The sequence below is a fragment of the Hypanus sabinus genome, chromosome 7, assembly GCF_030144855.1.
Source record: "Hypanus sabinus isolate sHypSab1 chromosome 7, sHypSab1.hap1, whole genome shotgun sequence".
Classification (NCBI taxonomy): domain Eukaryota; kingdom Metazoa; phylum Chordata; class Chondrichthyes; order Myliobatiformes; family Dasyatidae; genus Hypanus; species Hypanus sabinus.
This window is the reverse complement of record NC_082712.1, coordinates 146,236,936-146,253,512: the sequence shown is the minus strand read 5'-3', so window position 1 is coordinate 146,253,512 and position 16,577 is coordinate 146,236,936. Positions and strand designations below refer to the sequence as shown.

The window sequence follows — 16,577 nt, the reverse complement described above, 5'->3', positions numbered from 1 at the left end:
TCATCAGGAGTAAATGCAAATGCCCCTGACTCCATCCCACAGTGGGATATTTGGGCAATCTTGCCTCTATTCCACTCAAACTGACAAAGTCATAACCCATCTCATAAATAGGGACTTAAGAACCAATATAATCTCTGCAGAAATCCTAAAACTGATGGATATCTTCATACATGCCATATTCTTTACTTCTTTTCCAGGACATCAGAGACGCCTGACTTCTTCAAAGAACAGGGTTTCCCTTCCTTCATCATTGATGCTGTCCTCACACACATCTCCCCTATTTTCCAGACAGAAGTGCTCACTCACCCCATCGTCCTGCCACCATAACAGCATTCCTGACCCATGACCTCATGTAATTCTGCATCCAACACACCATTCTCCACATCTTCTGCCATATCTAAAGGGGTCTTGCAACCAAACAAATCTTTACCTTCCTCCTACTCCCCACGGGGGGGGGGGGGGGGGGGGCTCCTCCATCATTTTGTGTGTTTTGTATTTCCAAAATATACAGAATTTCTTGTGTTTAAATTCAATCTTCCTTGATTAAGCCAAAGCCTCAACTCACTACACTTAACACTGGCCCACTCATCCAATGGCCACTCTGCTTAATCTAACTTCTTTTTATTGGACCTTGCCAAGTGCCTAATTATGTGCAGTCCAATGTCTTATCGGGAACTGCAGCATGCAAAATGTGAACTCTAAAGAGTTAGTTAGAGCTCTTAAAGATAGCAGAGTCAAGGGATATGAGGAGAAGGCAGGAACGGGGTAATGATTGTGGATGATCACCCATGATCACATTGAATGGTGGTGCTGGTACAAAGGGCCAAATGGCCTACTCCTGCACCTATTGTCTATTGTGCCCACTGCCCTTGATCGCTTCTTTTAAGCTGTCTGTCTGCAATCCAATGACTCCTCGGGAACCATGCCCTGCAAAATTGTCCACTGCCCCCCTCAGTTTGTTTAAACTCTCATGTATTCTACGCAATCCAATGTCTCCTTGGGAACTGTGGCATGCAAAATATGACTATGGCACCAAATGTAATCTATTAAATAATCCATACTAGCTCAATCCAGTGGGATACAAATTTCAAAGAGACTCAATCATCCTGGTAAAAATTTTCCCATGTACAAAAACCTTGCTGAATAACTTGACAAAATAAATTTAAGTAGTTTAAACTAATTTGTAAACAATCTAATATTTAATTAGAAGTATCATACAAGCATTCTTTTCTAAAAGTAGTCATTGTATTCTTTACAGTCCATGATTATTTTTTAAACCAATTGCAGATTTCCAAGAGTGCCTCTAGCGAATAAATTTAAAGCATAGTGCTGACACGCCAGTTACGAGGAAGTTGGTTTTCATACATCTGAGAATTGAGCATTTTGTAGTAACTGCCATCAGCGAACACTAAACTAAAAGTGGAATCACCACGCTCATAAAAATTAAACAATTCACTTTCATACAACTTAAGCAATTCAGTTTATTGCAAACTTTAACTAAAGGCATTAATTTTAACAAGGTATATTTACATTTTATATTGGATGCACATCTGAAATTGGACAAATGAAACGTGTATCATACAACCAGAATAATTTGACAGTAAAAAGCCAATATTTTTTTTTACATTTTGTACTTGTGTCAGTGGTTTATGTCCATCCTAGCGATACACTAAAAAAGTTTGTTGCCATTTTCTCATGCAACCAAACACATAAACCTTGCAAATAAAGATTGTCAAGATGGAATAGACTTTTATCCCCAATTTGGCAGCCACAGCTATACAACATTGTTACTCCCACCATTTTGTTTTGGAAATATTCCATCTCCTCCTCATCTGTTACTTAAAAAAATGTACACTATATTCCTACCACAGTTTTAAGTAATTGCTACACTGCAAAGGATGCTTGAGCATCCCAATCTTCAAGTATCTGTGATCAAATATTTTAGAGGTTTAAGTGGTGAATCAAGCATTAACAACTGAATTTGGATTTTACCACCCCAAAGCAGTTTGGAAGATCACAGAAAATTGCATTGCTTGGTTTGATTATTTTTTCAATATTTATTTCTAGAACTCTAAACCCAAGCTATTATTAATTTTTAAAAACAGTGATGAAGTTGATATAAAATATTTCATTGACTTTGAATGTAGTAAGGTGCTTGAAGGATCCAACAATATCGTTACTGTAGATGCTGCAAAGAACAGGCCACACTAATAGGTGAGTGCACATCTGATTTTACTTTCCTGGAACAGACACTATTTTCTAATGTGAAAGTATTCTTCCACAAATTTATCATGCATTATCATCATCTCTTTTCAGCCTTAAACCTGTACCATAGGCACTTTGTCAAATGACATTTAAAAAATTGCCTTAGCATAACCCAGTGCTAGCTCTCACCTCGATGAACAGTCCAGTAAGGTCCTATGAAGAGGGTCAATATGCCATTAACACTTCAATTCCCTGAATTTAAAAGTAGAAGTTACTGTCATACTTTCCTCAAATAGGGCTCTTCACTCCTTAGAAGTTTATTTTTACAGAATTTTCTAGCCTACTAATATTAAGTGCTCAGGTATCAGTTCACCCTGATCAAGTTCTATTAACCTGGCAACTAAAATAAAGGGAACTTAAAAACAAATTGGTAAGTGGTTCAATAGAATTTTTTATAAAACAGCAAAACTGATGCAGATCTTTAGAGAACTACACAATAGCCACATGCAATTCAAAGCTAATCGTATTTTTCATCTTTGAATAATCTGTTGTTCTGAAAATATAAAACGCAGAAGGATGAACATATTTATGGCTATTCAGTGACATACCAAATGATCAACTCATCTTCAGTAGCAAATATGTTTAAGTTCTGAATTAAAGAATTTCCAATACTCATCTTCTAGATTTCAAGAAAAGCTTACAAATAAAATCTGAAGGGCCACCCTTGAACATTTAGAATTAGAATTTCCTCTAGCAATTGGTTTAATATAGGCAACTCGTTCAAAATAACACTTTTACATTTGCATTTCACCTCTACAATTTACACTGCCCACTTGGAAGAAACACTGAAAGTTAAAGTCTTATACAAGATGAAAAAAAGTATGAAAATTTCTAAACACTTTGGTCACACTATGTGTTCCAATTGGTATACTGCAATTATATACGTTAGGTTTAAGTATACACATTTTTTTATAAAATATTCTACTTTTATAACCATTTACTATGGCAACGATACTAATTATCACGTGAGTGGCAATATATTTAATGGACTGATCAACCCATTTAAAAGAACATGTACTTTATACAAATGCACACAAGAGTCCTTTGTATCTGCCAACATGTAATACCTTCATTTACACATTTCATTCAAACTCTTCTTTGCACATCCATCTTTTAAAAAAAAATCTCATAAGAATATTGCTGGTCCTGATCCCATGTAAATTTAGTGCAGCAGTGACTGGCTTTGATAGGCCTAAGCCCAGTGCCTCCAGTGAACCCCACTGATAACCCTGGATAGTAGCTGCTCAGACTGGAGTAGACAACAGCAGGCAGAATTATTCATGCAGGTCCATTAATTGAAGCTTCAGGTGACAAGACATGTTGAGCCGTCCTTAAAAAGACAAAAGAAAAAGCAATTTCCAGTGAACTGAAGAAAATGGAATGAAATTTCTGTTGAACATTTCTACGGAGAGTACAGCATAAAGCAATTTCACACAGTCAGCAATCAGCATGATTCAGTCTACAAACTGACACTTTTCTTCCCTGACAACACATGATGCACATTTTGAAGTCCATACAGAATGCAAGGAATATTCATAAATTAAAGTGGCATTTGGGATGGTTTATTAAATTGACAAAATGCAATCAGCCTATTAAATACAGCTTTTGGCATTTTACTCAGAGATAATTCAGCACCAATTTGAATCCTCTTAATTTGGATAGAATCCACAGGATAAAAATCACCTATTCAATCCATTAAGTTTCAGTTGATATTTAGGTCAGACTCAAATCTGTGCTCACTATCATCACATCCTATTATTTATGCACCAAGCCCTTAAGGACCCATTTATCTGCCACATTTCTTCCAGATGTGCTTCCTACACAAGTTCTTCATATCTGCCAACATGTGATCGCCTCATTAGGACATTTCATTCAAACTCTGCTTTGCACATTCACCTTTATAAGAAAACTTGGCAAGAATATTGCTGGCTCTATTCCATGTACATTTGGTACAACTGTGACTGGCTTTAATAAGAGAACTAACAATACCCCTGATCTTATCCCAGAATTCAGTGGTGAACTTTTCCTGCATTCATCAATAACAAATATATCCTTTTTGAGCCAGCACGTGTATTTTCAGTGTGACTTATGTATAAGGACACACCGATCTCTTTTTTTATTATTCAAAAAAAAGCACTTTGGCAAGTCTGATCACCTGGCTTTACTTCACTCCCTCCCAGATAGTGACAGAGACAGAGACTGAGGACCGCAATAATAGTAGGAACTACGAGCATCTGCAGGACTGCTTTGAATTGGTGGACTGGACAATATTCAGTATCTTCAAATCTGAGTGAATATGCCACAGACAGAAGCTCTGGATGAACCAAGAAATTTGTAGTATACTGAGGGCTAGATTTTTCAAAACGGCCTACAAGAAACCCAGGTACAACCTATAGAAGGCCATCATAAGAGTGAAAAGGCAATTCCATCTGCAGTTAAAGACACAATCGTATGCACAACAGCTGTGGCAAGGTTTGCATGCCAGTACTTGCTATAAAGCAAAGCCTAACAGCATAAATGGCTTTGATGCATGTTTTGAAAGGGTGAATAACACTACATCCAAGTAAATCCCCACAGTATCTGGCTACCCTATGACCTCTGGCTCAGGTGCCCATATCAGAACACATCCTTCAAAAGAGTGAACCCTTGCAAGGTGTCAGGGCCTGATGTTACACCTGGCCAACCAACTGGCAGGAGTGTTCAAGGACATCTTCAATCTCTCACTGCCGCAGTCAGTGGTTCCCAACTGCTTCAAAAGGGCAACAATCATACCAGTGCCCTCTCCTCATTACTATCATAGAGGAGGTATCCTGAAGATGCAAACTCAATGTTTTAGGAACAGCTTTTTCCCCTCCTCCATCAGATTTAAGAACAGTCCATGAATACTACCTCACTGTTCCTCTTTTACACTATTTTTTATTATAACATAGTAAAAGTATGCAGCTACAGAAACAAATTTCATGACATATCAGTAATAATAAAAGTGATTCCGATTCTCTGACACCTTTCAATCTTACACCATTTAAATATATACTTCTTAAATTTGCTAATGCAATGGATAACTCCACACTTTAATATGTTCATGAAGCTCCTCTGTATCATCCTCCTAGACCACATTGCCAACTGGCTGGGCTTCCTCAGCAAAGCTGGAAACATTTCTCTAGGCCCTACTGTCTAAGTCACTAATAAAGATTATGAACAATTGGATTCCCAGACCCAATCTTGCAGGATCCTTCTTGTCACTAAATCTGAAAACGAGTATAAGGACCAGGAATACGAGTAGGCTACTCAGTACCTGGAGCCTACTTTGGCATTCAATGGGATCATGACAGATCCAACATTCCTCATGTCCACTTCCCTGTACTTTACCCAAGATTCCCTCATTCCTTAGAAACACTTAAATCGCAGACTTAAACACAAGAACATCGTTCTCTGTAGCAAGAAGTTCAAGGACTCATAAATCTCAAAATCTATTCCTGTTTTAAATGGGTAGGCCCCCCCCCCCCCACCCCCCGAGTTATCAGATTTTGTGTTCTCTGATTCTGGGCTCTCTCACAGCAGGAAGCATCTTCTCAGCATTTATGCTGAAGCACAGATACATAGGGGTGGCAATGATAGCGTAATGTTTTACAGTGCCAGTGATTTGGGTTCAAATCCCTCCGCATCTGCAAGAAGTTTGTACATTCTTCTCATGTGTGCGTGCGTTTCCTTTGGGTGCTCAGTTTTCCTCGGAAATTCTGAAGACAGACAGATTAGTAGGATAATTGGTCACATGGGTGCAATTGGGCAGTGCAGTCTCATTAGACTGGAAGAACCCGTTACTGTGCTGTACTTCTAAATAAAAAAAATTGTTTCAATAAGATCAGCTATCATTCTTCTAACCTTCAATGAATCTCAACCAGTTTAACCTTTCCATGTTGAATAATCCTTCCATGTCCATAATCTTCCAAGGAACCTTTTTCCAAACATCTATAAACTAATACCTTGCTCAAAGAGAATGACCAAAATAATTTGCAGCTCTCCTAAAATCTTAATTATGCCCTGTACAATGGCAATGAGATGCAAGTATTCCTTTGAAATAAAGGGCATTATTTTATTACTTTCCCTCGTGTGCTGTTTTGTGCACAATGATCCCCAAATCTCACTATTCTGCAGCTTTTTATTCTTTTAAAGAAGGGAAAATAACCATGTTTGCTATATACCTATTATTTTTGTCCATGGATATCAGTGTAGCTGGGTGGCTGACAAATTGGGATAAAATTGATGTGTGTCACAGAGAACGGGTTACAGGGATAATAGGACTGATGTGATTGCTCTGCTGGAAGTCTGTACTGACTCAATGCATTGAATTGCCTCCATTTGTGGGAAAGGGAACAAATAGTTCCAATAACAAGCTGTACATTGCAGGCAATTTTCATTTTTATTTTAAGCTTGAAGATATTTCTTTCAAAATATCTGCCATCAAATAATTATTTTCTCTGAAGCAGCAAGTGATGATAATGGAAACATAGTCAAGTACAGAAAAATAGGAAATGGAAAAGAATGAAGCTCCCTATAAAGTTCCAACACAAATAAAGTGAAGGAATGAATGACAGTTAAAAAAGTAGCTGATAAGCTAATTCAAATGGCCCAGAGCTGCATGCACATTTGGAATGATGAGACTAATTTTCCATCAATAGCAGTTATTTTGGTCAGAAATTTTACACTTTTCTGTCTTAATTCCTTCTGATTTATCAGAGCTGATATCAATCTCCGCAACACTGAAATACACAAGGAGAAGCAGGCCATTTGGACCATCAAGCTTACCTTCAATATAATCATGGCTGATCTGTGCCAGGCTGACTCTTCAGGCTGAGACCCTTCATCAGGCCATCCCGATGAAGGGTCTTGGCTCGAAACATCAATTATTTACTCTTTTCCATAGATGCTGCCTGGCCTGCTGAGTTCCTCCAGTGTTTTGTGTGCGTTCCTTGGACGTGGGTAGGATGAGTGAGGGGGTCCCGCGTAGTGAGTTCAGGGAGTTAGGTGCGAAGCTGAAGGGCAGGACCTCCAGGGTAACAATCTCAGGATTGCTACCTGTGCCACATGTGAGTGAGGCAAGGAACAGAAGGATTATACAGATTAATACGTGGCTGAGAGGATGGTGCAGGAGGGAGGGCTTCAGGTTTTTAGATAATTGGGCTTTGTTCCAGGGAAGGTGGGATCTGTTCCGACGGGACGGTTTACACCTGAACTGGAGCGGTACTAACATTCTCGCAGGAAAGTTTGCTACTGCTGCTCGGGGGGGGTTAAACTAAATTTGCAGGGGGCAGGGATCCAGAATGTGAGAGAGGATAGCGAGACGAAGAATAAAGGACAGGTGGGGACTACACGGTTCCAGAATATTAAGTGTGTAGTAGAGAAAGGTGAGGCAGAACAAGTGATAAGGAGGACACGTACAGAGGGATGATCTGACGGAACATGGAGTTAAATGTGCAGAAAGAATAAGTAAATTTAGGAAGGACAACAAAATTCAAGGGGCGTATAGCCCAATGGGAGTTTGTGGAGCTGGGTTAAGCACAATAGGCAGTGATTTAAACAGAGAGAGGAGAAATGGGCTAAAAATTCTATATCTGAATGCACGAAGTGTCAGAAATAAGGCAGATGAGCTTGAAGCTCAGGTGCGAATGGGTAACTATGATGTTGTTGGAATAATGGAGACATGGCTGCAGGGAGATCAGACCTGGGAAATGAATGTACAAAGGAATACGTGCTATCATAGGGACAGAAATATGGGCAGAGGGAGTGGGTGGCCCTGTTGGTGAGGAATGAGATTCAGTCCTTTGCAAGGGGGGGGGGGGGACATAGGATCAGGAGAAGTAGAGTCTGTGTGGATAGAACTGAGGAACAGTAAGGGCAAAAAGACCCTAATGGGTGTTGTCTACAGGCCCCCAAACAGTAGCATGGATATTGGGTGCAAGTTGAATAGGGAGTTAACATTGGCATGTGGCAAAGGTAATGTTGCAGTAGTTATGGGGGATTTCAACATGCAGGTGAACTGGGAGAATCAGATTGGTGCTGGACCCCAGGATAGAGAGTTTGTAGAGTGCCTACGGGATGCATTCTTGGAACAGCTTGTACGAGAGCCGATCAGGGACAAGGCTATTCTGGATTTAGTGTTGTGTAATGAATAGGTTTTGATAAGCGATCTTGAAGTAAAGGAGCCATTAGGAGGTAGTGACCATAATATGATAAATTTTTATCTGCAATTTGAGAAGGATAAGGGCAGATCGGAGGTGTCAGTGTTGCAGTTGAACAAAGGAGACTATGGAGCCACGAGGGAGGAGCTAGCCAAAGTTAAATGGACGGATATCCTAGCAGAAAAGACAGTGGAACAGCAATGGCAGGTATTCTTGGGAATAATGCACAAGGTGCAAAATCAGTTCATCCCCTGGAGAAGGAAGGATTCAAAGGGGGGCAAGGGGCCACAGTGGTTGACAAAGGAAGTCAGAGATTGCACAGCATTAAAAAAAAAGTATGACAGAGCTAAGGTGTGTGGGAAGAAAGATGATTGGGAAATTTTTAAGGAACAACAGAACTTAACTAAAAAGGCAATACGGGGAGAAAAAATGAGGTACGAACGCAAGCTAGCCAGGAATATAAAGGAGGATAGCAAAACCTTTTTTTTTTAAAAAGGTATGTGAAGAGAAAGAAGATAGTTAAGAACAATGTTGGGTCCTTGAAGAATGAATTGGGTGAAATTGTTATGGGAAACACAGAAATGGCAGAAGAATTTAATAAGTACTTTAGATCTGTCTTCACTATGGAAGACACAAGTAATCTCCCAGATGTATGGATGGGCCAAGGACATAGGGTAACAGAGGAAATGAAACAGATTAACATTAGGAAGGAAACGGTGATGAGTAGACTGATGGGACTGAAGGCTAACAAATCCCCAGGTCCAGATGGTCTGCATCCTAGGGTACTAAAGGAGGTGACTCTGGAAATTGCGGATGCATTGGTAATCATTTTCCAATGTTCCTTAGATTCAGGATCAGTTCCTGAGGATTGGAGAATGGCTAATGTTATCCCACTTTTTAAGAAAGGAGGGAGGGAGAAAACAGAGAACTATTGACCTGTCTGCCTGACATCGGTGGTGGGAGCTAGAGTCCATTATTAAAGATGAAATAGTGGCATATCTAGATAGCAGTGATAGGATTGGGCCGAGCCAGCATGGATTTACCAAGGGCAAATCATGCTTGACTAATCTATTGGAGTTTTTCTGAGGATGTAACCAGGAAGTTAGACAAGGGAGATCCAGTGGATGTAGTGTACCTTGATTTTCAGAAGGCATTTGATCAGGTCCCACATAGGATATTGGTGGGTAAAAACAAAGCTTATGGAATTGGGGGGGGGAAGACATTGACATGGATAGAAAACTGGTTGGCAGATAGAAAGCAAAGGGTAGCGGTGAATGGGTGTTTCTCGGAATGGCAGGTGGTGACTAGTGGGGTGCCACAGGGCTCGGTATTGGGACCACAGCTGTTTACGATTTACATCAACGATTTAGATGAAGGCATTGAGAATAACATCAGCAAATTTCCTGATGATACTAAGCTGGGTGGCAGTATGACATGTGATGAGGATTTTAGGAGAATTCAGGGTGACTTGGATAGGCTGGGTGAGTGGGCAGATACTTGGCAGATGACGTTCAATGTGAAAAAGTGTGATGTTATCCACTTTGGAGTAAGAACAGGAAGGCAGATTATTATCTGAACGGTGTAGAGTTAGGTAAGGGAGAAATACAAAGAGATCTAAGAGTCCTTGTTCATCAGTCACTGAAGGTGAATGAGCAAGTGCAGCAGGCAGTGAAGAAGGCTAATGGAATGTTGGCCTTTATTACAAAGGTAATTGAGTACAAGAGCAAGAAAATCCCCTTGCATTTGTACAGGGCCCTGGTGAGACCACACCAGGAGTATTGTGTACAGTTTTGGTCTCCAGGGTTAAGGAAGGACATCCTGGCTGTAGGGGAAGTGCAGCGTAGATTCACAAGGTTAATTCCTGGGATGTCCGGACTGTCTTACGCAGAGAGGTTAGAGAGACTGGGCTTGTACACGCTGGAATTAAGGAGATTGAGAGGGGATCTGATTGCAACATACAAGGTTATTAAGGGATTGGACAAGATAGAGGCAGGAAATATGTTCCTGATGCTGGGAGAGTACAGTACCAGAGGGCATGGTTTAAGAATAAGGGGAAGGTCATTTAGGACAGAGTTAAGGAAAAACTTCTTCTCCCAGCGAGTTGTGGAGGTGTGTAATGCACTGCTTCAGAAGGCAGTGGAGGCCAATTCTCTGGATGCTTTCAAGAAGGAGCTAGATAGGTATCTTATGGATAGGGGAATCAAGGGATATGGGGACAAGGCAGGAACCGGGTATTGATAGTAGATGATCAGCCATGATCTCAGAATGGCAATGCAGGCTCGAAGGGCCGAATGGTCTACTTCTGCACCTATTGTACTTCTGCAGAATTCCTTGTGTTGGGGCCACACTAACACCACATATAATTGTGACAATACTTCCCTATTTCTAAACTGAAATCTCCTTGCAAAAAAGCCAAAATGGCATTGGACTTCTTAAATACTTGTTGCGCCTAGCTGCTAACCATTTTATTTTCTATATTTCCACTCATTTATAATCTCTACTTAGATAATAGGCCAACTTTTGACAGCTTTCAGCAAAGTGCACAACCTCACAATTTCTCATTAAACTCCACTTGCTGACTGTTCGTCCACTTCCTCAACCTATCTCTACCCTGTTGCCAAGTTCAAATATCCTCAACACAGTATCCCCTCATTAATGATCTCAACTGACCTGCATGGATATATTGTAATTGTATTATTTCAGTGTAGTGGTAAATACTGGATGTAATCCCAACTGTATTCTTGTTTTTAAACATGTTCTGGCAAATGTGTTTACAATTACATTCAATGAGATTATGGTTAACCTTCACCTTCTTCCACAAAATTCATTTCCCTCTATTCTTTCAACAACTACTAGTCCTTCAATCTTTTTATTGAATCCACTTAGCATACAAGCTCCCACTGTGCTTTAGAGAATTCTAAAGGTTCATTACTCAGGATGAACATTTTATTTTAATCTCCATCTCAGATAGCCATCCCTTTACTTTGAGACTAGGATTCTTAGTTCTCAACCAGGTAAAACATCATCCCTGCATCTACCTTGTCGAGCCCTATAAATATGTCCTTTTCAATGAGATCTGAACACCAGTAGGAAATAGATACAGTCTGCTTTCTTCTTACAGCAATCCAGCCACCTCTTAAGTTAATCTAATGGAACTCAATGTGGTTGATAGTGAATTATATTTACAAATTCAGAAGATTTCTCTACACAGGAAGCATGCTATTTGCTTATTTCACCAAAATTTAATATTATAATATTTTAACAGTATCCCATATCAAACTAAAACATAAAAGCATTTCAGTGCATCCTACAAGACAAATAACTAGCTCACAATATGAAAACTCATTTTTAAATTTATTGTTGCACAAAGCATATTATCTTAAAAATAAATTTAGACCTTAGTTTTAAAATGAGAATGTTAAGTTTTTTTAAAACAACTAATGACTTTGATCAAAATGGACTTAAGCAATCCTACCTCATAATTAACCCATGTAACAAACAATTTTCTGCTTCTGAAATCATTTAGAATTTAGTCAATTTAGTTTGTTGTGATTGACTTTGAATAGCACACACTAGTTTACCATTTTTCAAAAGTCGTCAACATTAGGATAGTAAAAAGTTTGGGTCTTAATATTAGCTTTTTTAATATAAATGCATAATTCAGTAACAAGTTGCCAGAAAATAATTGGATATTACAGAGATTGCAATCATTTGTACTATGCAAACTAAAATGATTTTTAAAAAATGGCTATCACAAAATATAAGGAATACTGAAGTTGTATACTATATCAGGGTAAAAAGGAAATTACAATGGCTGCTTACTTGACTTCTTCCATTGATGCTACATTGTCGATGGGACCATTCATGGTTTCTTTTACTCGAGATTTTGTATTCTCTTCAGAGTGCCTCAAGCTGTTAATAGAAAATCTACTGTTAAATAAAGACCAAACTGCAACAAAAAAAACCAGTGTGGTTGCCACCTACTAACCTTTGTTACATTAACAAGAATTAATTTTCAAATTAGTGTTCCAAGTTCCCCAGCATTGAATCCCAAAACTCATTTTGCCTGTCTCCTCTGTACCAAGCACACCAGTGGACCAGACGGACTAATGCTTAGTATGTCACTGTCACACAGTTAAAATCAAGCACATTTTTGATCATTCTGTTGCAGTCCAAAAAGGTTTGCTTGACACCTAGAAACTTCCTAGATTAAACATGAGATATATTTGCACAAATTTTCATTGAGCAAAAACATGTACAAATTTATATTACTTAAGTGTTAAATTAGACCTCAAGATCTGATAATTATTATACTTCAACCAATTCTTTTAGTGTTGATATTATCAACCCCAAATGAAACAAAAGCAAATCTAGATAACTGAAATACAAAAATGGTTCACAATCATTTATAGTCATTCTGTGTGATCTAAACTAAAAGCCATCATGCATTCATTCTTTGCAGCTGTCAACTCAGGTTAGTTGGTTCTGAAAACCAACCCCAACTAGTGCAACACCCACCACCTCACTCTGCCTTCCATGTTTCCTTTCCATAATAAAGAGGCATATGCAGCCATCAATGCCCTACTGTTCTGTACTGAAAATGTGCTCTTTGTGCCCATTAAGAGTCACTTGATACACAATTAGAAATTCTTTGATAAATCGTGCAGCTGATTATTTGCATTTTACAAGCATGAAAAACAGATAACATTATAACCTTAAAATAAAATAGTCTATTTAGTAAAAACAAACCTGTTATAGTAAATAACTCAAATTCATTCTCCTTTGTAACAATGATCCCACCATGCAAGAAATGTAGTGAACTATTCATCTTTCATACATTATCAGGAAGCAAAATTCATTACAATATGAAATCTGCATACCCATCAATTCGATAATCATTAGACTGTGATGTTGGAGTCACTTTCAGAGGTTCCAAATTATCTTGAGACATATATTTTGAAGAAACATCTTCAGAGGTAGACAACTTTATGTCCTCACTAAACAGGGAAAAAGTCAAATTGATTAAATAGCTGAAGTTTAAATAATAATAATACTTTCACGCTTGTTATGAAACTCACTCTCCAATCATGCAGTTTGTGAAAAATTTCACATGCAAATGGGAGGGGGAATGTGGAAAGGCATGAATGAATGACGATCATCTTGCAGGCAACATTAAACCTTGATGTATTATTTCAAATGTTGACTCAAAGTCATGCCATCATATGAAAGGAATTCTATGATTACAGAAGTCTGTTTGTTTACACATACAGCATTCAGTTAATTTACACTTAATTGTCATACATACCGATAGGATTTCAACACTCTGAAGCCAAATGCACGAGAGAAAGAGAAAGGAAGCTTAAATTGTGAAAACCTCGAATTGAACTACTATGAGCTTGCTTATGATTTTCAACAAAGATTCACAATTTTTTCTTAGTACAACTATATTAAAACATTTGGCATATTTCCACTTTAATGTGAGAATCCACTCTCTGCAGGTTTCCATCAAACACACTCTGATCATCAGAACTGACTTTGCAATATCTTAAAAAGTCATAAACTAAACTGTAAATACTTCAATCTCCATTGCAGTGTAAGAATTAGAAGGCAAAGGAGAAGTTATCTTTGCCTTGACATTATTAAGTTTTTAGTCACCGTTTATTTTTAAAATTTATTTCAATTTTAATAGTTGTAAAAATTACAGCACTTTATCTGGCTGTTATAGACACTTCGAGGCACGTCTTCAAATTCTCGTTGCCACTCAGACCATGCCACTGGACTTGTGATGGAAAGTACAAGTGTGGGTTGATGTGGGGTGACCAGTCAGCGAACTTAGATGGTTGGGTAGGGTGAACAAAGTCTGGATCCATGAAATTGCCTGGAAAGTCTATGTTTCTAAACTGTTCCCAATTACAATGGCCTCAGAAAATAAAAATATAACTACCTACAAAACAGATGCAGGTTTTAGAAAATGGTAAAAATATGGAGCCCCTGTTAGATGAAATGTTTTACACATATTCAAGTAGAGTGCTGATGTATACTCAAGAAAATAGGAATGATGGAATATGGGGCACGAGAGTGGAAAGGAAGCAATTAACATCGGAGCAGCACAAGGACAAGCAAAGTTCAGCTGGACCAAATGCCCTGCTTATGTGCTGTAAATTCTAGGAAATCTAGCACAGAAAATATTGTTATTCTCATGAACTGTTGTAAATTTCTGAGTTTTAATTTTATTCTTAATATACATAGTCAAAAAATACACTAAAATTTTAGTAAAACAAAGAACTATTTAACTGTGAGAAACTAATATTGAGCTTAAGAATGACAAAGATTCATGCACCAAAATCTAGGTAAAGCTGTGGAATCAAAGTAAGTGCTGGATGAACACATCCAGCACAAGGTAAGAGATATAGTTCACTTCTCTAAGTGGCAAGGATACATTTGGAACAACAGAAAATCTGCAGATGCAGGAAATCCGAGCAACACACACAAAATGTTGGAGGAACTTAGCAGGCCAGGCAGCATCAATGGAAAAGAGTAAACAGTTGACATTTCGGGCCGAGACCCTTCATCAGAACTCACTGGGATAAATTGGGAAACTAGCTTACTTTACCAAGACCCAAGGTCTCAGAGGCCTAACAAATCAGAAACAACAAAATTAACTTCTGAATAAAACAATGGACCCATTCTAAGATACCTCCAATGGTACTGAAGGCCTCAAAGGCAGATAGTGGAGCTGTGTGCCAAAACAGTTAAACACGTATGCTCAGTATTAACAATTAGGATGCTACATAATTGGGCAAACTGGGAAAGAGAAGGTATTCCAAAATAACAACAGTCCAGCTGCAAAGGAACAAAGCTGGATGAAACCTGGACTAGACTACAGATGTTGTACATCTCAAAGGAGAATGAAATGATAGGAGGGAGATGGATCCTGTAAACAGTCTTTAACTACTTACCAAATCCCAGAATGGCATGACACCCTAGGACCAACATTCAGAAAGGAGTAGCTATGTATTACTAATCCCTGAGTAATCACCTATGTCTTGGTAGGTAGCTTACTGTGTAAGCTATAAACGGTTGTACTTGGCCGTTTCAAAAAAGAGGCAATATCACATTGCAACATTCTTTCACTTCACTAAGCAGCAGCAGCAGCAGCAGCAATAAACTGGAAAATTAATTTGTTTACTGAGACCCTAATAAATAGGAAACAAAATTCTAATGATGCCAGTTATCAGTGATGTGATGAAAATTTTGTACAATAGAGGCATTAAAAACATTTATCACCCATCAAATTAGCACAATCTCCACAGCACACAATTCCCTCAAACCATCAAAATCCAAGCCAAACATTAATCTGGAAGAGCATATCATCATTTTAAAATGACAATATTTCAATCCAATCACATAACAGTTGTTTTAATGCTAACCTCCTTCATGACAAGCTGCAGTCACAAAATTCCTTGATTCCATTTTGTCTGGTAAATTGCTAATCTATGAATATAGTTCACTTAACATTTAATAACAATATTATTATTAATATTAATAATTTTGGAACAAGTCGGAGACAGTTCCTTGTGGACTTCATGCACCAGTTTAAAAAAGTAATCGGGATCTGTCAGGACTTGTCTGCAGAGCAGGAGATTGCTTGAGTTAATAGTAACTCTAGGGTTAATTAGCAAGGGCCAATAAAAAGAAGCGGGGTTTAAACGGTGCAGCCATTACGTGAGTAGGCAGTGTTAAGAGTGGTCAGGCTTTGGCTCAACAGGCCTGGGTGAGAACAGGCGCCGTCTGGAACTTAAGTTTGAGAAGTAAAAAACTTGTAGCCAGAATGGTTGTTCCGACAGTGAAATGCTCCTCCTATTAGGAGATGCGGGACTTCAGGGCACCTGACAGTCTCCCTGATGAGTACATCTGCAGGAAGCGCACCCAACTCCAGCTCCTGACTGACAAGGTCAAAAAACCAGAGCTGGAGCTTGATGCACTCAGGACCATCCTGAAGACTGAAAACTTAAGTCTTTTCCTGAGGTAGTTACACCAAAAATGCAGGTTTCAGATAGTAGATGGGTGACCAGCAGGAGAATAAAGGGAGAAAGCAGTCCATGCTGGGCTCCTCTGTGGCCATTCCCCTCA

General features: G+C 38.7%; 1 protein-coding gene across 3 annotated transcripts in view; it reads right to left on the bottom strand.

Annotated features, from left to right (window-relative positions):
* Positions 1–2,362: 2,362 nt before the first annotated feature.
* ppp6r3 (protein phosphatase 6, regulatory subunit 3) overlaps positions 2,363–16,577 on the bottom strand; it is a 137,715-nt gene continuing 123,500 nt past the window's right edge. For all 3 annotated transcript variants that reach the window (XM_059975923.1, XM_059975924.1, XM_059975925.1), the window contains exons 22-24: positions 13,325–13,441; positions 12,267–12,356; positions 2,363–3,595 (exon numbers count right to left, since the gene is read on the bottom strand). In XM_059975923.1, the coding sequence (XP_059831906.1) occupies positions 3,544–3,595; positions 12,267–12,356; positions 13,325–13,441 (259 nt within the window). In that variant the 3' untranslated portion in view covers positions 2,363–3,543. The remainder of the gene's footprint in view (positions 3,596–12,266; positions 12,357–13,324; positions 13,442–16,577) is intronic.